Here is a 26,468-nt window from a genome sequence, read left to right as displayed (position 1 = left end):
ACATAACTATGATGCTAGGAATTCCGGCTCCCTGCACTGTGTTAGGTCCGGGAAATGCGGTCGACATACGGTCTGTATATCACGGACCAAACACGGTCGTGTGCATGAGACCTTAGGATAAAAACTGATCTGTTAAAAACGCCACTGAAATAAAAGTAACAGATGCAAACAGATTATAATGCGTTTGTATCCGTTTTACATGGACACCAATCATAAAAATAACCCATCTGTTAGACAGCCGTTTTTTGAACGGAGAAAATAAGTTGCGTATGTTGCACTTTTATCTTTGTCAAAAACGGTTGACTAACAACAGACGCGAACAGATGCAATTAAAAATCCCATTGATTTCAAGTGGATTTTTAACGGATCCGTTTTTATTAGTTATTCTGATCTAAAAACGGATCAGAGCTTATACAACGCAAGTGTGAATTTAGCCTAAGAAATATATCATTATAAGACACTCAAGAAATAAACACAATGCTAATCAAAATACTCAAAAAGTGCTTGCCATACCCAGAGTAAACTTGGCTTCTCTTTTCCCTCAGGTGTTTTCCATGTGACCATTATTGGTTTTTCATCCATAAACAATATCAAATCACTCTGTATCTAAAACAAGGGAAAACAAAGATTAATTTTAACCTTATTAAAATAAACCAGGTTTGACTTTTATACCTCTTATATCATGTTGGTAGTATTTATCCAAAGGTCCACCCTCTATTAGGGTATATTCACACGCCCTATTTACGGACGTAATTCAGGCGTTTTACGGCTCGAATTACGGGCGAAAAAACGGCTCCAAACATCTGCCCATTGAATTCAATGGGTCTTACGAGGTTCTGTGCAGACAGGCTTTTTTTTTTAAAAGACGGCGCGTAATAAGACGCCCTCCTCAAAGAAGTGCATGTCACTTCTTGGGACGTAATTGGAGCTGTTTTTCATTGACTCCAATGAAAACCAGCTCCAATTACGTCCGTAAAAGACGCCTCGAAAAACGCGTGCACATGTCAAAACGTCTGAAATTCAGGAGAGGTTTTCGCTTGAAAACAGCTCCGTAATTTCAGACGTAATTGGCGTTGCCGTGTGAACATACCCTTACTATTATTCTTCGGCTGGGTTCACACAGAGTATTTTGCAGGCAGAAAATCTGCCTCAAAATCCCATTTCGAATTTCAAGGCAGATTTTGCTCTGCCTGTGCGCCACAGGCAAAAAACGCTGCGAATATACGTGTGTGTGTGTGTGTGTGTGTGTGTGTGTGTGTGTGTGTGTGTGTGTGTGTGTGTGTATATATATATATATATACACACATATATATATGCTTGAGAAAGGCCCCATGGAGCAGGGCTGAACCGTCGCAAGGGGTGGTTAAAGTGATCCTATTTTTCACTATAAGGCGGGATTCACACGAACGGGTCGTTCCCGAGCCCGAATGCCGGCCGGTAAAATCGGCCATTCTGCCCGGCCGGTTTGCATAAAGTTTTGCATCCGTGCCGGGCCGGGCAGATCCGGACAGTGACATCAGCGGCAACTCCTGAAGGGGAATCCCCATGTGTTCGGGGATTCTGCTTCAGGAGTTTCCCCTGATGTCACTGCCCAGATATGGACAGAGACATCAAGCGCTCTGTCCAGGAGCGGAATCCCCGAAAACACGGGGATTCCGCTCCTTCAAGGAGCTAAAGTGCGGCTAGCACATAGCAGAGCGGGGAGATACCTCCCCGCTCTGCTATAGTGGCGTCGCTACGGTAGTAGCAGCCGCAGCAGCAGCAGCTGCTGCTACTAGCGGCGCCATCGAAGGTGTCGCCGGGCCAGGAAAACAAGCAGGGGACGGGAGCCAGCGCAGCGCTCCCTTCCACCTGCTGTACACCCCGGCCCTGCCACACAGTGTACAGCGATGCCATTCGTCAGAATGGCATCAACTCCTCCTCCTCACATGCACTCTGCGCTGTGAGGAGGAGGAGATAGAGCGCAAGCGCCGGGAAACCCGGCCATCACTCGGAACACATTCCGGTGATGGCCGTGTAATACCCGGCCCCATAGACTTCTATGGGAGCCGGGCGGCCGGGTACCCGGGCGAAGATAGAGCATGTCCTATTTTTTTGACGGCCGGATTTCCCGGCCGTCAAAAAATCGGTCGTGTGAATAGCCCCATTAGGGGTCTATTATTCCTAATGCAGCCGGGTGCCGGCCGATTTATGAACGGCCGGCACCCGGCCGGGAAACCCTGCCGTGTGAATGAGGCCTAACTGGAGTGCTGTCTCGTATCTTGGAGTGTGCTGGTTATTTGAGACACTGGTCGAGTGTCTGAACGAGAATTTTTGCACCCTATACAGAAGGAACGGTGCTGCTTTTTATATATATATATATATATATATATATATATATATATATATATTTATTTATTTTTAGATGGGGGTGGGGACGGACTAACAGAAAAAATCTCAAAAAGGATAACAAGTTTTATAATGGATCTATTAAAAAGTTCCTGTTTACACCTAATTTTTACACTGTTGTCGGCATATGCGGGTGGGAAAATCTTCAAGCTTATACGCCAAACATATAGCTCTGATGTATGCAACTGCTTGCCATACAACTCCCATTGTTCAGCGCAATCGCCAGTAATGAAAAGCATAGCTGACTGTACTTTTGAGCACACTGGGGGGAAAAAAAGATGTTAACGAAAAAAGCCCAAATGGGTACCATCAGGAAACTTTTTTGGTATACGTTGGACCCATTATAAGCTCTGGATACAGTCAGCGTTTGCGTTGGGAGATTTCCCAGCATATAAGGTGAACATATTGTGAAAACATCGCTTAATACAGTTGGTATATTGTTGCATCCTTTTTTTGCAGTATACTTTTGTTATCTTTGAAAAGAAAAAAAAAAAAAAAAGTTTCACAGATAAGAATGTGATGTGACGGCCACGTTTACATGAGGGTATTTTGGTCAGTATTTGTAAGCCAAGTTCAGCCGTGGAGCATTAATAGTGAAAACGTATAATGGGAATATTTGCATCTCTTCCGTGTTTTTAGCACACTTTTCCTACAAAAACAGATGCAAAGTACTGATGAAAAACAGCAGTATAAGGGTATGTTCACGTGCAAACCCAAATTTCTGAAAATACGGAGCTGTTTTCAAGGGAAAACAGCTCCTGATTTTCAGAATTTTTTTGAGCAACTCGTGTTTTTCACTGCGTTTTTTACGGCCGTTCTTGGAGCTTCTTTTCAATAGAGTCAATGAAAAACGGCTCCAAAAACTTCCTAAGAAGTAACATGCCCTTCTTTTTCGCAGGCGTTCGGTTCCGACGGGGCGTTTTATACGCCGTTTTCGGAAAACGAGGCGTAAAAAAACGCCCTGTCGGAACCGAACGCCGTATTTCCCATTGAAATCAATGGGCAGATGTTTGTAGGCGTTCTGCTTCTGATTTTTCAGCCGTTTTTCCGGACGTTTACGTCCCGAAAAACCGTTTGAAAACACTACATGTGAACATACCCTTAACCCCTTGCCGACATTTGACGTACATGTACGTCATGGAAAGTACTGACTTCCCGCATCTTGCCGTACATGTACGTCAAACGTTTGGCACCGGCTCAGAAGCTGAGCCGGTCCCATCATCACCGGATCTCAGCTGTATCTTACAGCTGACATCCGACTGTAACGGCGGGGACCGAAATTAGCTTCGATCCCCGCCATTAACCCCTTAAGTGCAGCGCTCAAACGCGATCGCTGCACTTAAGGTGTTTGCAGCTCATCGGAACCCCAGTAATGAAATTGCCGGGGTTCCGGTGGCTGCAATGGCAACCGGAGGCCTAATACTGGCCTCCCGGTCTGCCTAGCACCGAAGCCGGTCAAGATCCGCCCGGCGGCGGAGCCTGATCGGCTTCCGTAGCTGCCGGCAAGATGGCGCCGGGTCAGGAGCTGATCCGGCGTCATCAGCGGTGGAAGTCAGCTGTACTGTACAGCTGACATCCACCTGTAACGGCAGGAACCGGAGCTAGCTCCGATCCCTGCCATTAACCCCTTCGATGCAGCAATCGAAAGCGATTGCTGCATCGTAGCGGTTACAAGCAGATCGCCAGCCCTGACAGGCAATCGGGACTGGCGACTGCTATTATGGCAACAGGAGACACAATGGTCTCCTGCTCTGCCATTACGGAAGCCGATTTAGGCCCCGCCGGGAGGCGAAGCCTAAACGGCTTGCTGTCAGTGAATGACTGACAGATCTAATACATTGCACTACATAGGTAGTGCAATGTATTAGAAAAAAAAAAATCTGACCGTTGGACCTTCAAGTCCCCTAGTGGGACTTGAGAAAAAGTGTAAAAAAAGTATAAAAAAGTGCAAAAAATAAAAGTTTGAAAACAATAAAAGTTTCAAGTAATCAAATAAAACACAATCCCCCTTTTACTCTTATCAAGTCCTTTATTATTGAAAAATAATAATAAACCATATGTATTTGGTATTGCCACGACCGTAACGACCGGAGGTATCAAAATATTATATTATTTATTGCACGCGGTGAACAGCGTAAAAAAAACCCGTAAAAAACGTTACCAGAGTTTCTGTTTTTTAGTCACTTTGCCCTACAAATATTACAATAAAAAGTGATCAAAAAGTCGCACGTATCCAAAAATGGTACCTATAAAAACTATAGCTCGTCCCGCAAAAAACAAGCCCTCATACAACTCCGTCGACAAAAAAATTAAAACGTTATGGTTCTCACAACTTGGCGACAGAAAAAATACATTCTTTTTACAAAAGTAATTTTATTGTGCAAAAAGTTGTAAAACATAAAAAAGTTCTATAAATGAGGTATCGCCGGAATCGTACTGACCCGCAGAATAAAGGTAACATGTAGTTTATAATGCGTGGTGAACTCTGTATAAAAAAAAACCAAAAAAAGCTGTGCCAGAATTGCGTTTTTTGGTTTACCTGGCATCCCAAAAAATAGGATAAAAGGTGATCAAAAAGTCACATGTACCCCAAAATGGTACCAATAATAACTACAGCTCGTCCCGCAACAAACCAGCCCTCATACCGCTACGTCTATGAAAAATAAAATTAGTTATGGCTCCAATAAGTCAGGAAATAAAAAAATATGCAGTTGTGCCCGAGGAGAACATTTCTTCTGTTTCAAGAGGCGATTTATCAAGGACCTAAAATTAGGGAACCAGGAAGGGAGGGCCCAATCATATCCGATGGAAGCGACGGTGCCCGTATTATACCAGGATAATACTTTCCCAGCAAAATTCCCCAAACTACAAAGGCGCGGAGTGTGGACCAAAAGGGGGATAAGAAATGACACCATTTATCAGTGCGACACCGGCCTGTGCAGAAAGGATTGCTTCACAGCGTAACACACATCTATGGATTATTTTTATTTTTTTATACCACCTGACTATGCCCCTTATATACTCCGCCCCGCTTACATGTACCCCCACATTATAAAACACCAGCAATACTCAAACAAATATAGTACCAAGCAAAATCCGCTCTCCAAAAGCCAAATGGTGCTCCCTCGGCCCTGAACCCTACAGCGTGCCCAAACAGCAGTTTCCTTCAACATATATGGCACCGTCATACCCGTGAGAACCCTTTTAACAATTTTTGTGGTGTGTGTCTCCAGCGTCATAAGCTGGGCATGACATATTTGCCACTGAATGGCATATCTAGGGAAAAATATAAATTTTTAATTTGCACCATCCGCAGCGCATTCATTTATGGAAAAGACCTGTGGGGTGAAAATGCTCACTACACCCCTTAATAAATGCCTTGAGGGGTGCAGTTCCATAATGGGGTCACTTATCAGGGGTTTCTTTTTATTATTTCACATCTGAGCCTCTGCAGTTGTGAACCAATACTTTGTAAATCGCCAAATTAGGCCTCCACTCCGCATGGTACTCTTCACTTCTGAGCCCTGTCATATGTCCAGACAAAAGATTAGGGCCACATGTAGGGTGTTTCTAAAACCGGGAAACACCGCATAATAATTAGAGAGCTGTCTTGTTATGGTGGCACAAGCCGGGCACCACATATTGGCATATCTATGGAAAAAAATCCCATTTTCACTCTGCAACATTGAGCGCACACTAATTTCTACAAAACACCTGCAGGGTTAAAATGCTTACTACACCCCTTGGTAAATGCATTGAGGGGTGTAGTTTACAAAATGGGGTCACTTCTGGGGGGTTTCCACTGTTTTGGGCCCACAGGTGCCCAGAAACCAATCCAGCAACATCTGCACTCCAAATGGCGGTCCTTCCCTTCTGAGCCCTGCCGTTTGCCCAAACAGCAGTTTATGACCACATATGGGGTATTGCCGTACTCGGGAGAAATAGCTTTACAAATGTTGGGTTCTTTTTTTCCTTTATTTGTTGAGAAAATGAAAAAATTTGCGCTAAAGCTACGTCTTATTGAAGAAAAAGGACTGTTTTTATTTTCACTGCCTAATTCTAATAAATTCTATGAAACATCTGTGGGGTCAAAATGCTCACTACACCCCTAGATGCATTCTTCAAGAGGTGTAGTTTCCTAAATGGAGTCCCTTTTTGGGCGTTTTCATTGTTTTGTCCCCTCAGGGGCTTTGCAAATGTGACCTGGCCTCCGCAAATCATTCCTGCTAAATGTGATCTCAAAAAGTCAAATAGTGCTCTTTCCCTTCTAAGCCCTGCCGTGTGTCCAAACAGCCGTTTATTACCACATGTGGGGTATTGTTTTACTCGGGAGAAATTGCTTTACAAATTTTGTGGTGCTTTTTCTCCTTTAGTCCTTCTGGAAATGAGAAAAAATTAGCTAAACCTACATTTTCTTTGAAAAAATGTAGATTATTATTTTCAGGGCCTACTTCCAATAATTTCTGCAAAAAAACTGTGGTGTCAAATCGCTCACTATACCCCTAGATAATTTCCTCAAGGGGTATAGTTTCCAAAATGGGGTCACTTGTTTGGGGTTTTCACTGTTTTGTCCCCTCAGGGGCTTTGTAAATGTGACATGGCCTCCGCAAACCATTCCTGCTAAATGTGAACTCCAAAAGCCAAATGGCGCTCTTTCCCTTCTCAGCCACGCCGTGTCTCCAAACAACCGTTTATTACCACATGTGAGGTATTGTTTTACTCGGGAGAAATTGCTTTACAAATTTTGCGGTGCTTTTTCTCCTTTAGTCCTTGTGGAAATGAGAAAAAAAAATCGCTAAACCTACATTTTCTTTGAAGAAATGTTGATTTTAATTTTCACGGCCTACTTCCAATAATTTCTGTAAAAAACCTGTGCGGTGAAAATGCTCACTACACCCCTAGATAATTTCCTTGAGGTGTCTAGTTTCCCAGATGGGGTCACTTTTGGGGGATTTTGACTGTTTTGGCACCGCAAGAGCCCTTCAAACCTGACATGGTGCCTAAAATATATTCTAACAAAAATAAGGCCCCAAAATCCACTAGGTGCTCCTTTGCTTCTGAGGCCGGTGTTTCAGTCCAGTAGCACGCTACGGCCACATGTGGGATATTTCCTAAAACTGCAAAAACTGGGCAACAAATATTGAGTTGCATTTCTCTGGTAAAACCTTCTGTGTTATAAAAAAAATTGTATTAAAAATGTATTTCTGCAGAAAAATATGAAATTTGTAAATTTCACCTCTACTTTGCTTTAATTCCTGTGAAATGTTTAAAGGGTTAAGACATTTTCTAAATGCTGTTTTGAATACTTTGAGGGGTGAAGTTTTTAAAATGGGGTGACTTTTTTGGGGTTTCTAATATATAAGGCCCTCAAAACCACTTCACAACTGAACTGGCCCCTGTAAAAATAGCCTTTTGAAATTTTCTTGAAAATGTGAGAAATTGCTGCTAAAGTTCTAAGCCTTGTGAGGTCATAGAAAAATAAAAGGATGTTCAAAAAACGATGCCAATCTAAAGTAGACATATGGGGGATGTTAATTAGCAACAATTTTGTGTATTATAACTGCCTGTCTTACAAGCAGATACATTTAAATTGAGAAAAATGCTAATTTTTGCAATTTTTCGCTAAATTTTGGTGTTTTTCACAATTAAATACTGAACATATCGAGCAAATTTTGCCAGTAACATAAAGTCCAATGTGTCACGAGAAAACAATCTCAGAATCGCTTGGATAGGTGAAAGCATTCCGGAGTTATTACCACATAAAGTGACACATGTCAGATTTGAAAAATGAGGCTCTGTCAGGAAGGTCAAAAGTGGCTAAAGAGGGAAGGGGTTAAAGTGGACTTGCTTATCTTCTAATTGCAAACATTAACCCCTTCCCGCAAAACGACATGTCTGGTACGTCATAGTGCGGGGGGATTGTATGGAGCGCGCTCAGGCACTAAGTGCGCTTCATACGCTGCACGTGTCGGCTGCGTTTTACAGCCGACACCCTGGACTAACTGCCAGGAACAGCAATAGCTGAAATGTGTAGAGAAAAAAAAAAAAGTTCAATAAAGTTTTTAGTGGTGAAAAACAAACAAAACACCTTATCCCATTTTTCTCTAAAGTAATGTAAAATATAAAAAAAAGTTAACAAAATTGGTATTGCTGAATTCGTAAGTCTGAACTATTAAAATATAGCATTATTTAACGCGCACGGTGAACGTCGTAAAAACAAACCATTTAAAACACCAAAATTGTTGTTTTTTGGTTAACTTAGGTCTCAAAAATTTTTTTCATAAAAAGTGATCAAAAAATTATATGTCCTAAAAAAGAATACCGAATAAAACTACAGCTCGTCCCGCAAAAAATGAGCCGTCACACCGCTCAATCGATGAAAAAAAAATAAATAAAAAGTTATTGCTCTCAGAATGTAGCGGCACAAATCAAAATTTTTGAACAAATAGTTTATCTTTAAAAGTAGTAAAATATAAAGAAAATATATAAATTTGGTATTACCGTAATCGTATTGAGCCACAGAATCAAGTTAAGTTGTCATTTTTACCGCAAGGTGAAAGCCGTAAAAACGAAGCCCAAAAAACAATTGAGGAATCGCAGTTATTTCAAATTTCTGCCCGCAAAGAATTTTTTTTCAGTTTCCCAGTACATTAAAAGGAAATATAAATGGTACCAATAGGAACTACATCTCCTCCCGTAAAATATAAGCCCTCACACTGCTCCATTGACAGAAAAATAAAAAAGTTACGGCTCTTGGAAGGCGGGGAGGAAAAAATTAAAATGAAAATTTGAAAAATGGCTGCGGCGGGGCAGAAGAGAGCAGTCTAGCTCTAGAAAACTGCAGAGAATTTCACAGTATTATCAGACATATGTGCTACAAGAGGTAACAAGACCCACAAAGAAAGGATGCTGCCAAAACTTAGAAAAACACTGAATTTAATGTCATTTCACATCACACTATTGAGATATTGGAAACAGAGTGTACTTGTCTCCAAGAACAAGCTACTGTGTGGGGTCGCTTTTCAGACATATTTAGTTGTTCCTAAATAAACAGAGATGAAAGCAATCCCTTCAGGAATAAAACTTACAAACATTTTATTTTCAGTGCCACACTGTCCAGAAAAATTATTCTTTCCACTTCTTTATTCAATAAATGCCTATTGATTAAAAACGCTGCAGAAAGGGTTTTGAGAAAGGACAAGTGAAATGCATTATTTTCAGTTCCGCCTCCTTGTACATTTGACTTAATCATTAAAAGTGGCCTTCTTATAGGAAAAGTATTGCATCAAAGATACACACAGAAAAGGGGAAATTAGGGAATTATCCATAAAAATAAGTAAAATATTTTGAAAGTCATCTATTCAAGGATACCAACCCTATATTTAATAATCAACATTCATAAGAATAGATTAAAAGCACGGGAAGTCCTATCCTATCTGGCAACGAGGGTCCAACTGATCGCTCGGGTAAATGAATTGATAAAAAATGATAGCCCTTAAGAAAATCATTACCTTCCCTTGTCTTAGACACTGGGGATGTGTTAAAGAAATTGATCAATCTTAAAGGGAACCGGTCACCAGCATTTGACCTATTGAACTCTATTCACCCCTCACTGGCCACTGCTGTCAAAAGTTCATTGCAGTTATCCCCTCTCCTAAACTCCTCCTCCGACCGTAAATAACAGTCTGAAAACATTTTGCGCATTTCATGGTAATAATCCGGCAGTCTCATTCGTTCCTCCTCTTATGCCTGCCCACCGCTGAAAACTGGCCCGCACTGAATGCCAAAATATCGTCTGAGATAACTGCCACATGCGCGCTATGTCTGGTCTGATGCCCTTCTCTGCTTCGCCCGGGCCTCAAATCTAGTTACTGTGCATGCGTCGCTATGGTGTCCCATTGTGCAGACGCACCACAACAGGATATCGATGCGCAAGCTCTGAATTTCATGTGTGCTGGGGGAGGCGAGGAGCTGTCAATCAAAAGTAAGGAGGCGGGGTAAACTCAGAAAGGCTTGAGGAATGAAGATATGACACTTATGCTCATTAGCAACACTAAAAAACAGAATACTAAAAAGGTACAAAGTCGACTTAGAAGATAATTATATACATAAAAATGATTTTTTCACCCACATCGACCAACCAGGTATTGCTGGTTTAATAGCTGAAATGCTGATGACAGATTCCCTTTAAAATCCCTGAAAATTGTCTATTGGTGGGGATTGACATAAAGCCATTGTATACGTCGATCCCACACCACAGAAGAACTGATTGCCTACTATTGGAAAAAAAAGGGCCTAGATAAGGTACACCAAAACTAATTTATTGTGGATATGGTAGAATTCATCTTGAAACATAATCACTTTTCTTTTGATGACAAACACTATCTCCAGGTTCAGGGGACAGCAATGAGGGTCTTCTTGTGCTCCATCTTATGCTGTCTGCACCTGGGGAGGTGGGAGGAGCACATTGTGTACTGGTACGACAAGTTCGTTGCCACATGGCTGCGTTACATAGGTGATGTCCTCGTTATATGGAAAGACAATGGGTCAGAATTGTCCGACAATTCTTCTTTTTCACAGGCGCCTCAAAAAAAAAACAAAAAAAAGAATTGTCCGACAATTTATTGGTCAAACACTAATAATTTGAATTTGAGCTTTACCTATACATATAGTGCCATATCTATTAACCCGTTAGTGACCACAATACACCTTTTTATGCCGATCACTAACGGGCCATAGGCCTTTTCACGGCAGCCTAGTCTAATTCCTAGTGTAATAACAGCCAGACTTCTGCTCTAATGGTCGCAATTGAAGTTTACTTCGATCACGACCATTTATCCCCTTAGATGCCACGGTCAATAGCAACCGTGGCATCTAAGTGTTTTACAGAGGGCGGGGGCTCCCTGTCACCCATCGGTGGCACGAAGATGCGATCGAAGGCTGCGAATGTGTTGCCATGGCAGCCGGGTGCCTAATAAAGATCTCCAGTGCTGCCATGGCTTCTTTGCCTATTAGGCAGTCCTAGAGGCATAGACTAAGGCCTCGTTCACATCTGCGTTGGAGGCTCCGTTAGGGGCCTCCGTCGCAATCCAGCCGAGATTACCAGAGACAATGGAGCAGCATGCTGCGCTATTGTCTCTGGTAAAATCACGGACACCCAGATCGAACACTTTAAAGTCAATGGGTTCTTTCAGCGGTGTCCGTTGTGCAACGGAACTGTTGCTTCAGTTATTCCCTTGTTCTGCTCCTCTGACGGATTAACCCCTTATATGCCACTGTCCATAGCGACCGCTGCATTTAAGTGGTTTGGGGGCTCCATCAGTCACTCATCAGTGGCCTGCGATAGCTGGCCGTTGATGGATTGTCATGGCAGCCATGGACCGAACAAAACCCTCTGACCTGCCATGACTATATGCCTTTTTACACTGACAGGCAATAATGCTTTAGTATGTGAAGTATACCAAAGCATTATATAAGCGATCAAAAGATGGCACAGTGAAGTCCCCTAGTAGGACTGAAAAAAATAATTAATAAAATAAATAAAATGTATTAAAGAAGGTGAACAGTACAAAAAAAAACTAAATATATATTTTTTTCCCATAAAAAGTTGTTTTATTTTGTATAAGTGCAAAAAAAAATAAACATATTTGGTATAGCTGTGATCGTAAAGAGCTGAACAATAAAGTTGACATGTTATTTAAACGGCAACGTGAATGCTGTAAAAAAAAAACACAAAAAACAAACGACGGAATGGCTATTTTTCCATTGACCCCCTCGAAAAAAAAAAAATAATAAAAGTTAACCAATAAGTTCCATGTTCCCAAAACCTACATCTCGTCCCGAAAAAACAAGGCCTTATATGGCGATATCAACGGAAAAATACAAAAGTAATTTTAGTTCAAAAGTAGTAAAGCATAAAAAAAACTAAACATATGTGGTATCTATGTAATCGTATCGATCCATAGAAGTTACAATTTTATTTACACCTCACGGTAAACGGTGTAAATTTAAAATGCATAGAGCAATGGCGGAATTGCTGTTTTTTTCTATTCCCCCCCCCAAAAAAAGTTAATAACAGTTAATCAAAAAATTATATGCAACCCAAAATGGTGGCATTGTAAAATACAACTCATCCCGCAAAAAACAAGCTATGTAGACCGAAAAATGTAAAATTTTATGGGTCTTTTTTTATGCGACAATGGAAAAACGAAAGAAATTGCTTGGTTATTAGGGCATAAAATAGGCTAGTTACTAAAGGGTTAATTTTAGACCTTCAACTCACAAAAGACGATAACAAGTTCGTCACCAACACATATAGGAAACCGACTGCAGCATACTATTATTAGTCTAGAGCCATAACCCTAAATTACTGATTAGGTGGATACCTATTGGACTGTTGCTTCGAAGACGAAGGAACTGTTCTGTGGTAGAAACCTTCTTCAAGGAGATGAGGATCTATGTACTCACTTGCACCCAACTTGAGCTACTTACCTGTAAGGGTATGTTCACACGGCCTATTTTCAGACGCAATTCAGGCATTTTACGCCTCGAATTACGCCTGAAAAGACGGATCCAGTACGTCTGCAAACATCTGGCCATTGCTTGCAACAGGTTTTACGATGTTCTGTCCAGACGAGGTGTAATTTTACGCGTCGCTGTCAAAAGACAGTGTAAAAAGACGCCCGCGTCAAAGAAGTGCAGGACACTTCTTGGTACGTTTTTGGAGCCGTTTTTCATTGACTCCATTGAAAAACAGCTCCAATTACGTCCGTAAAAGACGCTGCGAAAAACGCGTGTACTTGCAAAAACGTCTGAAATTCAGGAGCTGTATTCGCCTGAAAACAGCTCCGTAATTTCAGACGTAATTTGCTACTGCGTGTGAACATACCCTAAGAAGTGAATTCAGATGTAAAACCCCAAAATATTACCTAGATCGGTAATCGCCCTAAGGGCATGTTTAACCGCTTAATGACCAGGCCTGAATTTGGCCTGAATGACCAAACATTATTTTTTGTTTTATCATCTCCACATTACAAGAGACTTTCTTATTTTTCCGTCAAAATAGCCATAGGATAGCTTATTTTTTGCGGGACGAGCAGTAGATTTCAATGGCACCATTTTTTAGGTGAATAGATTAACTTTTATAGGGAGGGAATTGAAAGAGACAGCTATTCCAGAATAATTTTTTGCGTTTTAAATTTACGCTGTTCACTATGCGATGTAAATAACATGTTATTTTTATTCTAAGGGTCAATATGATTACAGCGATACCAAATATGTTTAGGCTTTTTTTTACGTTTTACTACTTTATTTACTTTTCCGACAATGTTTTCACGGGTACTATTTTAGGATACATGGGACTTTTATTAGACTTTTTTGGGGAATGAAGAAAAAAAAATTTGCTGTGTGTTTTTTGAGTTTTGATGTGTTTCCTTGTACGGCTTTCACCGTGGTTTACATAATTTGTTAACTTTATTGTTCGGGTCGTTACAATCGCGGCCATACCATATATGTGTATATTTTTTTTTTTACACTTTTAGGAAATAACACCACTTTTTATGGTAAAAATGGTTTTATTTTATATAAACTGTGCAATTTTGTTTATTACTTTATAAACTTTATTTAACCCCTTCCCGACATGCGCCGTACATGTACGGCGCTGTCGGGAGGTGCTTCCCGCAAAGCGCCGTACATGTACGGCGCAGTGATTGTGCGGGCTCAGAAGCAGAGCCGGCACCATCACCGCGGGGTGACAGCTGTATTATACAGCTGGCACCCTCCTGTAACTGCCAGGACCGGAGCTATTCTCCGATCCGGCAGATTAACCCCTCAGATGCTGCGCTCAATAGAGCGCAGCATCTGATAGGTTTTCACCCGATCGGCAACCCAGTGATGCAATCGCTGGGTTGCTGTGGCAATCGGACGCCAGAAAATGGCGTCCGAGTCTGCCTTGTACGGGAGCCGATGAGGACCCGCCTTCGGCGTGTCCTCATAGGCTTGCTGTCAGTGAATAACTGACAGCGCTAATACACTGCACTACGTATGTAGTGCAGTGTATTAGAGTAGCGATCGGGGCATCAGGCCCTCATGTCCCCTAGTGGGACAAGTCAGAAAAGTAAAAAAAAGTTAATAAAAATGTGGTAAAACAATAAAAACACACACATTTCAAATAAAAATAAAGCTAAACTGACTTTTTTCCCATAGTAAGTCTTTTATTATGGGAAAAACCGTAAAAATTAAAAAAAACTATACATAATTGGTATCGCCGCGTCCGTAACGACCCAAACGACAAAACTATTATGTAATTTATCCCGCACGGTGAACGCGGTAAAAAAAAAACATGAAAAACAGCGCCAGAATCTTTGTTTTTAGGTCACATCTTCCTTCCAAAAAATGCTATAAAAAGTGATCAAAAAGTCACATTTACTCCAAAATAGTACTAATAAAAACGACAATCCGTCCCGCAAAAAATATTCCCTGACACCGCTTTGTGCACGCAAAAATAAAAAAGTTATGGGTCTTAGAATATGGCGACACAGAAAACAAATGATTTTATAAAAAAAGTGATTTTATTGTGCAAAAGCCGCAATACATAAAAAAAACTATATAAATTTGGTATCGCCGTAATCGTATCGACCCGCAGAATAAAACTAACATGTAATTTAGGGCGCACTGTAGATGCCGATAAAAAAAACAATAAAAAACGATTCCAGAATTGCTTGTTTTTGGTCATTTCCTTGACCAAAGAATGAAATAAAAAGTGATCAAAAAGTGGTATGTGTTCTAAAATGGTACCAATAAAATCTACAGCCCGTCTCGCAAAAAACAAGCCCGCACACCGCCCAATCTACTGAAAAATAAAAGTGTTATGGCACTAGTAATGCGGTGATGAAAAAACATCTCAATGCGCAGGCCGGAGGGGAACATTCCTTCAGTTTCAGGGCCCTAGTATTGAGGAACTAGAAAAGGGAAGGGACATGGAACATCCGCTGGAAGCGAGGGCGCCCGTATTATACCAGCACAAAACTTTCCCAGCAATATTTCCCGAACTACGAAGGAGAAAAAGTCCCCAAAAGGTGCAGAGTGTTACAAAAGGGGGATAAGAAAGAAAACCGTTTATCAGTGTGACACCGGCCTGTGCATAACGGATCGCTTCACATCGTAACACACATCTATGGATAATTGTATTATTTACCCCATTATTATACCCTCTTATTATGCCCTGATGTACTCCGCACAGATTTCATATACCCCCACATTATAAACAAAAATACCAGCAAAACCCCAAACAGAACTATTACCAAGCAAAATCCATGCTCAAAATGGCGGTCTTTCCCTTCTTAGCCCTACAGCGTGCCCAAACAGCAATTTATGACCACAAGTAAGGCATTACCATACCCGGGAGAACCCGCTTAACAATTTATGGGGTAAGATTCTCTAGGGGCACAACATCTTGTGCGGTGAATGGGCAGATCAGTGGAAAAATTGCAATTTTCACTTTGCACAATCCACTGCGTATTCATTTCTGAAAAACACCTGTGGAGTCTAAATTCTCACTACACCCCTTGATAAATGCCTTTAGGGGTGTAGTTTCTAAAACGGGGTCACTTTTGTTTGGTACATCAGGGGTTTTGCAAATGCAACATGGCGTCCGCAAACCATTCCAGAAAAATCTACGCTCCAAAAGATAAATACCGCTCCTTTTCTTCTGAATGCTCCCATATACGTAAACAGCTGATTATAACCACATATGGGGCGTTACTGTACTCAGGAGAAATTACTTTACAAATGTTGGGGTGCTTTTTCTTCTCTATTCCTTGTAAAAATGAAAAATGTTGATCTAAAACTATATCTTGTTGGAAAAAAAAATTATTTTTCATTTTCATAGCTTAATTCGAATTAATTCAGCAAAAAACCTTTGGGATCAAAATTGTCACTATACCCCTAGATGATTCCTTAGTGGGTGCAGTTTCCCAAATGGAGTCAATTTTGGGGTGTTTCCACTGTACTAGTACTACAGTGGCTCAGCAAATATGACATGACACCCAGAAACCATTCCAAAATCCAAATGGTGCTAGTTCCATTCTGAGCCCTACCGTGTGTCCAAGCAGACGTTTATGACCACATGTGGGGTATTGTTTTACTCGGGAGAAGTTGCTTTACTAATTTTATGGTGCTTTTTCTCCTTCAGTCCTTGTGGAAATGAAAAAAAAATACCTAAACCTACATTTTATTTGAAAAAATGTAGATTTTCATTTTTACGGCCTACTTCCAATAAGTTCTGTAAAACACCTGTGGGGTCAAACTGCTCATTGTACCCCTAGATAATTTCCTCATGGGGTGTAGTTTCCAAAATGGGGTCACTTGTTGGGGGTTTCCACTGTTTTGTCCCCTCAGGAGCTTTGCAAATGTGACATGGCCTCCGAAAACCATTCCTGCTAAATTTGAGTTCCAAAAGCCAAATGGCGCTCTTTCCCTTCTCAGCCTCGCCGTGTCTCCAAACAGCCGTTTATTACCACATGTGGGGTATTGTTTTACTCGGGAGAAATTTCTTTACAAATTTTATGGTGCTTTTTCTCCTTTAGTTCTTGTGGAAATGAAAAAAAATTAGCAAAACCTACATTTTATTTGAAAAAATGTAGATTTTCATTTTCACAGCCTACTTCCAAAAATTTTTGCAAAAAAACTGGCCAGTCAAAATGCTTGCTACACCCCTAGATAAATTCCTCGAGGGGTATAGTTTCCAAAATGGGGTCACTTGTTGGGGGTTTCCACTGTTTTGTCCCCTAGGGGGCTTTGCAAATGCGACATGGCCTCCGCAAACCATTCCTGCTAAATTTGAGCTCCAAGAGCCAAATGGCGCTCTTTCCATTCTAAGCCCTGCTGTGTGTCCAAATAACCGTTTATAACCACATGTGGGGTATTGTTTTACTCGGGAGAAATTGCTCTACAAATGTTGTGGTGCTTTTTCTACTTTAGTTCTTTTGGAAATGAAAAAAAATTAGCTAAACCTACATTTTATTTGAAAAAATTTAGATTTTCATTTTCATGGCCTAGTTCCAAAAATTTTTGCAAAAAAACTGGCCGGTCAAAATGCTTGCTACACCCATAGATAAATTCCTCGAGGGGTGTAGTTTCCCAAATGGGGTCACTTTTGGGGGGTTTCCACTGTTTTAGTTCCACAAGATCTGTTCAAAACTGACATGGTGCCTAAAATATATTCTAATAAAAAGGAGACCCAAAATCCACCAGGTGCTCCTTTGCTTCTGAGGCCGGTGCTTCAGTCCAGTAGCACACTAGAGCCACATGTGGGATATTTCCTAAAACTGCAGAACCTGGGCAATAAATATTGAGTTGCATATCTTGGGTAAAACATTCTGTGGTACAAAAAAAATGGATTCAAAATGAATTTCTGGAAAAAAATAATGAACTTTGTAAATTTCACCTCTACTTTGCCTTAATTCCTGCGCAATGTCTAAAGGGTTAAGAAACTTTCTAAATGCTGTTTTGAATACTTTGAGGGGTGCAGTTTTTAAAATGGGGTGATTTATTGGGGGTTTCTAATATCTAAGGACCTCAAAGCCACTTCACAACTGAACTGGCCCCTGTAAAAATAGCCTTTTGAAATTTTCTTGAAAATGTGAGAAATTGCTGCTAAAGTTCTAAGCCTTGTAGCGTCCTAGAAAAATAAAATTATGTTTAAAAAACGATGCCAATCTAAAGTAGACATATGGGGGATGTTAGTTAGCAACATTTTTGTGTGGTATAACTGCCTGTCTTACAAGCAGATACATTTAAATTGAGAAAAATGCAAATTTTTGCAATTTTTTGCAAAATTTTGGTGTTTTTCACAATTAAATACTGAATGTATCGGGCAAATTTTGGCAGTAACATAAAGTCCAATGTGTCACGAGAAAACAATCTCAGAATCACTTGGATAGGTAAAAGCATTCCGGAGTTATTACCATATAAAGTGAAACATGTCAGATTTGAAAAATGAGGCTCTGTCAGGAAGGTCAAAAGTGGCCAAAGAGGGAAGGGGTTAACTGTAATTCATGGTTTGTTTGTATTTTTAGTCCCATTAGGGGACTTCAGAATACGATCTTCTGATCGCTGATACTCAGTATACCAAAGCATTACTGCATGTCAGTGTAAAACGGACAGGCAACCTATAAAGGTCATGCCTCTGGTACGACCTAAAAGGCATATAGTCATGGCAGGTAAAAGGGCCTTTGTTAGGTCCCTGGCTGCCATGGCAACCCATCGGTGGCCAGCGAACACGGGCCACTGATAAGTGACAGAGGGAATCCCCAAACCACTTAAAGGGAATGTGTTGCCAGAAAAACATGTTTTTTTTTTTAAAAATTAAACATGTAGTGTGTGGGTGATTAAACATTGTTCAAATTTTTTTTATTTTTTTCACTAGTCAGGAAATATTATAAATTAATTCTAATTTATAATATTACCCATTTCTGGTCACTAGATGGAGCTATTCCCAAAATTGCAGCATTGCAACATTGGGTTAAAAGCCCTCGCTCTAGTGAGCTCTCAGCATCCCCCCCTCCTTTATCCTGGCTAGTGCCGGGATAAACGAGGGGTTTTAACGGTGTAACCTCCTACACTGTGTGTCGCCATTTTTTGAGCTAACACACAGTGTAGTAGGTTTACATACAGTAGTAAACACACACAAACACGGAACATACATTTAAATCTCTTACCTGCTCCTGCCGCCGCGGCTCCCTCCGGCCCGTCCGCTCCGTCTGCTGCCGCTGGTCCAAGTGCACAAATCCGGAAGCCGCGACCGGAAGTAGTAATCTTACTGTCCGGCCGCGACTTCCGGTCCACAGGAAAATGGTGCCGGACGGCGCCAATTTCAAATTGGACTGTGTGGGAGCGGCGCATGCGCAGTTCCCACACAGACGCCGTACACTGAAGTCAATGGGACGGGAGCCGTTCGCAGTCCCTATGGGACTGTGGCTGCCGTATTCCATGTCTGTATGTGTCGTTAATCGACACACACAGAAATGGAACAAAAAATGGCAGCCCCCATAGAGAAGAAAAAGTGTAAAAATAAGAAAAAGTAAAACACAAACACACAAATGAATATAAACGTTTTTATTAAAGCACTAACATCTTTAACATATAAAAAAATAATTTGTGATGACACTGTTCCTTTAAATGCCACAGTCGCTATTGACAGTGGCATTTAAGGGGTTAATCAGCTGGGATTGGAAGTTTCTCCAATCATAGCCATTGCAGCGAAAGCAGTTGACAGCCAGGCTCCCGCTGTGATCTGTGCCCGCGCGATCACCATCATGCACGTCACAATGCAGGGATTGAGATCTAGGGAACTTGGAGGCCAAGTCAACACCTAACTCTCTGTCATGCTCCTTAACAAGTTAGTGACCGCCAATACGCTTTTTCACGGCAGCCACTAACAAGCTTAATTCTGATGCAGTAGTCTTTTTACGGCGCTGCTTCAGAATAATGCAGCGCCGCCGGGAGCAGTTAAAGCAATGGGTGCGTGCAAATCGCGCACGGCACACGGAAGCACTTCCGGGTGACGCACGTGATTTGCGCTACAGCTGGTAGAGAAGAGAAGGGAAACATAAAATCCCCTCCTTCTTTACGGTGTCGTCACATAAAAAGGGAGTGTCATAATGATGCCGACTGCGCGAAAATCACGCAGCCACGCACCATATACACATGTCACACTAAACTTTTGCGCGCGCAAAACGGACACGTTCGTGTAAATAAGGCCTAATAGAGAGTTTTGGAGTATTCTCTGTAATATTGGAATGAATCAGTTTTGCTGCCGATAGATTCTCTGCCTGCTGCCCCACTAATAAATGGTAAAACTGATGCTCAGTAGTGGGGAGAATTATACTAATTAAAATGGTGCTAATGGCCCAACTTTTCTATATATTATACAACTCCCCAATCTGTTGGCATTCAAAAAGATTTTTGAAGGCACTTTTTAGAGATTTAGTGTGGCGGGAGAGACAGCCTAGATTAAAACTGGAAATACTACAGAGGACAAAAGATGAGGGGAGATTGTGACTCACAAATACCTAGATCTATTTTCTGGCTACCCAAAGACAACTTTTTAGAGGTTCTGGTGCATTAATGAAAGAAGACTAAGATCTGTGGATGTGATGTGGGACAAAATAAAAAATTGTTGAGGGTTATTGTAGGGTGCACTAAATTTACATTTATCTGATGTAATCATAATTTAGAGGAATTCTTTTCCCTAACAGGCTTCAAGCCATGGCAGGCTACAGGGATTACTAGAGGCAGACTCTAAACCTCCCAGGGGTACAATGGATCAAGCAAACACCCTTCCCATGTTCTGGATTTGTCCGCATCTCCAAAATTTGTAGTCTACTATAATAGATACTGTGTGTACCGTATATAGTGTTGCGTTTACAAAGGAACTATTAATATGTGTTCTAGGATACACTGCAGACTTCACAATAGATGAACATGAGAAGGTAGCACTAGTATATATAGCCAGAAAACCGTCTAATTCTACTCCGTCTCACAGAGAATATATTAAGTTAATAACATTCTGCAAATGGAAAAACAGAGTATACCTTAAGAGAGCACCTACATTAAAATTGAAAAAACGGTGGGCTAGATACCCCGGGACTTGCCCCATTGACACTGACATGCAACTGCTTTCTGGGCATTTCAATGCCTTTAGTTGCCTCCTAAGTTCTATAACTGTATACTCTTTGCTAAAAAAAAACCTGAAAAACATTGGATGCTATGACTATATCTTTGCTGGGATAAGTTGCAGAAGTTAAAATCTACGTTTTTATGTATTAGACTGCCTGAATGAACGTTTAAAATAAATTATATAAATGTTAAAAGCTAGGCCCTTCTGCCCAAATACATCTGGTAACCGACATTAGCAGACAGACCCAGAAGAATGTGTCGTGTACGTGCCGGGAGAAACGGACAGCACAATTGTGCTGACCAGCTAATAGAACCATTAACTGTGTTACCCCTTAGGATGCTCCCCATAATAATCGGAGAGCAGAAACGCGTAGGGATTATTACACATCAGTAGCAAACAGAGCAGCTGTAATTTTCTACCATGGATACAGGCGTCCATACTGAAACGCTACATTGAGCAAACACTATCAGTCTTCTGGGTCTGTTTGCTAATGTCGGTTACCAGATGTATTTGGGCATAAGTGCCTAGCTTTTAACATTTATATAATACATTTATTTTAAACGTTCATTCAGGCAGTCTATTATTTTCAATAATTTAACGTATACCCCTATCTTGTTTGCGGTTTACTTACTATGTTTTTATGTATTGCATCTGACAAAAATAAATAAAAAAATAACCTATGTGCAGAACTATGTGCCTCCAAGGGGACCGAGCACAACAAACTATGTAGTCTGATTCTGCATTCATACTTCCTTCCATCTGTCCTCTACTTCATGCCAACATAAATTTTGTAGGTTTGCAAAACGTAGGGTACAGAGGGAAGAGAATCCTACTGCAGTATCAGACTACACAGGCTTTGTTTGTTTTACTGTTACCATGCACGCGCATATATCTGCATATGAGCTGTTGACAGAACATTTTTAAGCAAAACTTTTTGCAAAGTTGCAGTTATTTTATTATGTATGGAATAAGCAGTATAAGCTCATGCACACGAAGCCTGTAAGTAAGAGGCTGTAGGGCTGCTTAGTATGGATTCTCACAGCCTCCATGCAATGCCATACGGGCATTTGTTGGGCTCCTATGTATCAAGATATTCGCTATTAAAAAAAAACTGTGTGCGTCTGTATGAAATAGGAAGCATACAGTAATACAATAGAGGCCCTATGTACCTTTATGAAATCCCTTTACGGCTCCATACACAGCAAAGCCGTAAAAACAGCTGTGTGCATGAACCCGTACTACGGGAGTAGTGTTTGGGGTTAGCAGACTAAATAATTATCCAACTGGTGTTAGCTTATACGGTAAAGAAGTACATGTTTATCAATAAAGGTAATCTTTTACGATTAAATTTTTTTGTGTACACTTACTAAAACTGGTTGAGAAAAAGTTACCGATATCCAGAACCCAGCCACATCAACGCAAATACATCGGATAGAAAGAGGAAGATCAGCTGGAATATAAAGACAAAAATAATAATTAAAAAAAATCATATAAATTACAGAAAAAAGTTAAATGTTAGGTCTCATGCACACAGCCGTAGTGTTTTTTTTTTTACTGTCTGCAAATACGATCTGTAGTCATCCGCATATATGGCATGCTGTCCGCAAATATGGTCCGTACTGCATCCGTATTTACAGATCCGCAAAAAAAAAAAAAAAAAAGGCGGCTGCAAACTATGTCACCAACACGACTTAACCCCTTGAAAAGGTCATATGATCACTCAGTCGCCATTTTCTTGGGGAATCCCCTGCCGTCGCATAGCAAAGCTTCCGTAATTACGGACGGCTATGGATGCACATCTGTAGCCGTCTGCAATTTTGCATTCCCCCATAGACTTCTATGGATGAGTCCGTGCTGCAATTGCGGACAGGAATAGGACATGTTCTGTATTTTTCCGATAATTTCGACAGCCCGGACACACATCCGTAAATATACGGAAAGGTGTCCGTGACCTATAGAAATGAATGGGTCCGCATATTATTCGTAATTATTTATTTACATATCAATCAACAAAATAGACTTGTACCAATGGTGGGACCTAGTACTCCTGTACAAAGAACTCTTAAAAGGAAGGTGCTCACCTCTTCCAAGAAGCCATCGATGGTAAAACCAGGCACTCTGGTCATTTGGGTCTGTGAAGAACGCATTCTGTACAAGTTCCAGTTCTAGCAGAAAAATACAATCCAAATATATATTATTACAGTGGACATAACATTTCAGATCATTCATATATAAACAGCATAAACATCTGAGTAATAGATTACCGTACTAACAAATAGACAGAACAGACATATCAACCAACCAAGTGAAGCACTAGATCACAACGGTACTCAAGTTCATACTTCCAATCAAACTACAGAAGCAGTATATCTCAACACAGAAATTGTCAATCATTTATGGCCTGTATTAACAGGAATGGATATTCATCCATACTCAGAAATCAATCAATCAATCTTTTGCTGCTATGGCAATTTTCACACTTTTGACCTACACAAATAAAATCTTAATTTAAAAAATAAAAAATAAAAAGTCATATTATTCCCCCATAGCCATATATTTTATGAAAGTAGACACCTAGCACATTTTGAAAATGCCACCCAGCACTTTACACTCATAAGTGCCTTCATGAAAATGTTCATCAAAGCGTAGTGTAAAAAATTTAATATTTTTATTATCTATTTTAACGCGCCATTAATTCCAGAGAGATGTACATATGAAAAATAAGGTTTAAATTGTCACTAACTTTTCAACAAACTTTGCATAAATCAATAGTACAATAGGATATAAGAAACTTTTTAATACATCTTAAAAGGGAAAAAAAATTCCTCTCTCAACTTATCACTCTTTTACTCCCCCTCCCTCCTAACTGTTCACTCACTCTGAATTTACTGCTAAATGTGTATCTTCAAGAGAAGACAGATTATCAGTTCACTGAGGGATTAGTTTACAGCTGCCCATAGAATTCTATGGAGAAGAGAGGGGAAGGAGGGAGCAGAGTGAGAGATAGGCAGAGAGAGAGACACACAGAGTCGCTGCTGCAGCTTCTGGTAAGTGTTCTCATCCCAGTGCTGGATTCACAGCTACACTGCTCATTACTGCTGTATGATTTCCTCCATGTTGCTGCTATTTCTGAGGGTGTTCTACAAAGAGATAGGGTAGAGAGATGCAATGTCTTTTCTGTATGTGTGCAAAATATGGCAGACATGATAGTAGTTAGTTTTCCCTGAGCTAGTGAGTGGAGCCTTTGAATAAAAGATAAAGCCTGGAGAGGGGAAAACTACTAAACAAATGTCATATCATGGCCAGAAATAGTGTTATTCCTCATGTATACACATATGACCCCTTATTCTGAAAAGTTATTTGAAAGGTTAGGGATGCTTTAAGTGCATAACATGAGTTAATTAAAAAAATAATTACAGTAAGCACAAGAGTAATAAATGACAGACTGGTAATGGAGAGAGAAACCCGCCTGCGAGGGCATGCATACAAGGCAAGGGGGGAAGGAAACAGTAGGTTAGGGTAGAAGCTGCTCATATGGTAGAGTAGTGGCAATAGGGTAGCAAACTTTTCTGAAGAGGTAGGTTTTCAGGTTGCTTTTGAAGGTTTTGATGGTGGGAGAGAGTCTCACGTGTTGGGGTAGCAAGTTCCAGAGTATTGGTGATGGGCGGAAGAAATCTTGGAGACAATGATGTGAGAATATTTTGTGATGACCAGAGATTACGCGTGGGTAGACAAAAGGAGATTAGGTCAGAGATGTATGGGTGGGACAGGTTGAGGACAGCTTGGTATGTCATTGTTAATATATTTAACTGAATTTGCTGGGCAATGGGTAGCCAGTAAACGGATTGGCAGAGGTAAGAAGCAGAGATGGAACCAGGGGAGAGTTAGATTAACCAAATAGCAAAGTTGAAAGTGGATTGGATGGGTGCAACAGTGTTAGATTGTAGGCCAAAGAGGAGGATGTTGTAGTAGTAATTCAGGAAGTGTATGATGAGGACATGTGCTAGCATTTTTGTTGATTCGAGGTTGAGGAAAGAGCGGATTCATGAAATGAAAACGGATTTGTGTACGTAAAGATAGAGGCGGCAGGAGGTGATAAGGGCTAGGCGGTTTCAAAGGTTATCCCAAGGCAGTGGACTTGTGAAGAAAGGAAATTAACTGTAATTTATAATTCTGGTAAGAGTTTGAGTGAGATGGGGAAAGATGATAAATTACATTTTCTGCATGTTAAATTTTAAAAAGAAAGAAAGAAGAGATAGCTGATAGACACTCAAGTTAGCAGAGAAGTATCATCTGGGTCAGAGGTAAATTTGAGTGTCATCAGCATAACAGTGCTTCTAATAGCAATGGATTTCATGCCAAAGGTATAGATGGAGAAGAGTAGAGGTCCCATGACAGAGCTTTAAGGGACATCAACAGAGGGAGGGTGAGACGAGGAGGTGGTGTGTAAGTGAGACACACTACGTGTTTGATTGGTGAACTTACAGGAGGTCTAGGGGAGGGCCATATCTGTGATGCCAAGGGATAAGAGAATTTGCAACAGTTGATGTGTGAGGATTCAAACCTAGGACCTCCTGAGTCCCAGGCAGTAGCTCTTCTCATTAAACCATCAGGGATATTGGACAGTTCCATTGCTGTATCTGTTGTGCAGCTTCTCCTGATTTTTGCCTCTTGATATTAGTTTCCTTAATTACATAATTTGTTTCACCCTTTTGTCTTCCTATACAAGCCTGGACCTTGCACTTCCTCCTTGCCAGACAATTAAGCCTCCTTCCTCTAGTTCTTTGCCGCCTCTATACAAACGGTTGGTTCTTATTTGTATACTAAACTTGGATTGTTTCCTGACCATGTCTCTGCTGCACGCTACAAACGGTTGTCGCTTATCTGTGTACTGAAACCTGGACTGTTACTTGACTACTCTTGCTTTTATCCCCCTCCTGCCTGATCATTTCAGCCACTGAACTAAATCTTCTACAGACCTTGACATGTCGACTGTGGAGAACGACAAGTTTTAAAAAAAGGAATACAGAGTAACGTCGTGAGGCTTTGGCAGTCAACAGATCATTATTGGTTTTGGTTAAGGTCATTTCAGTAGAGTGGTGGGGTCAAAATCCAAATTGTAGAATTTTTTTTCATCGTTTCTCTGTTTTATGTTTAATGTATTACTGCTTTTCTATAATACAGTGAATTTACATGCATACATTGAGACACAGGTCATGAAAAGGACTTCTTTGGGTCATTGAGAAGTATCGTCTCAAATCAAATGTAATAATAGTCCCTTGAACAAAAAGGACACATTATTTGTATATTGTGTATTTTCATTTGTACATTGCATGCTCAATGTGTTCAATAAAAAATGTTTTACAAAAATTGTAAATGGTTGAAAAAAGTAAAATAAGAG

At 40.7% G+C, this 26,468-nt stretch overlaps 1 protein-coding gene across 4 annotated transcripts in view; it reads right to left on the bottom strand.

Moving 5' to 3' along the window:
- RABGGTA (Rab geranylgeranyltransferase subunit alpha) overlaps positions 1–26,468 on the bottom strand; it is a 114,320-nt gene that overhangs the window by 54,325 nt on the left and 33,527 nt on the right. For all 4 annotated transcript variants that reach the window (XM_075828861.1, XM_075828862.1, XM_075828863.1 and 1 more), the window contains 3 exons: positions 23,149–23,232; positions 22,435–22,517; positions 514–606 (listed from right to left, as the gene is read on the bottom strand). In XM_075828861.1, coding sequence (XP_075684976.1) covers positions 514–606; positions 22,435–22,517; positions 23,149–23,232 — 260 coding nt within the window. The remainder of the gene's footprint in view (positions 1–513; positions 607–22,434; positions 22,518–23,148; positions 23,233–26,468) is intronic.

This window comes from Rhinoderma darwinii, chromosome 1, assembly GCF_050947455.1.
Source record: "Rhinoderma darwinii isolate aRhiDar2 chromosome 1, aRhiDar2.hap1, whole genome shotgun sequence".
NCBI lineage: Eukaryota > Metazoa > Chordata > Amphibia > Anura > Rhinodermatidae > Rhinoderma > Rhinoderma darwinii.
This window is presented reverse-complemented; position numbering and strand designations above follow the sequence as displayed.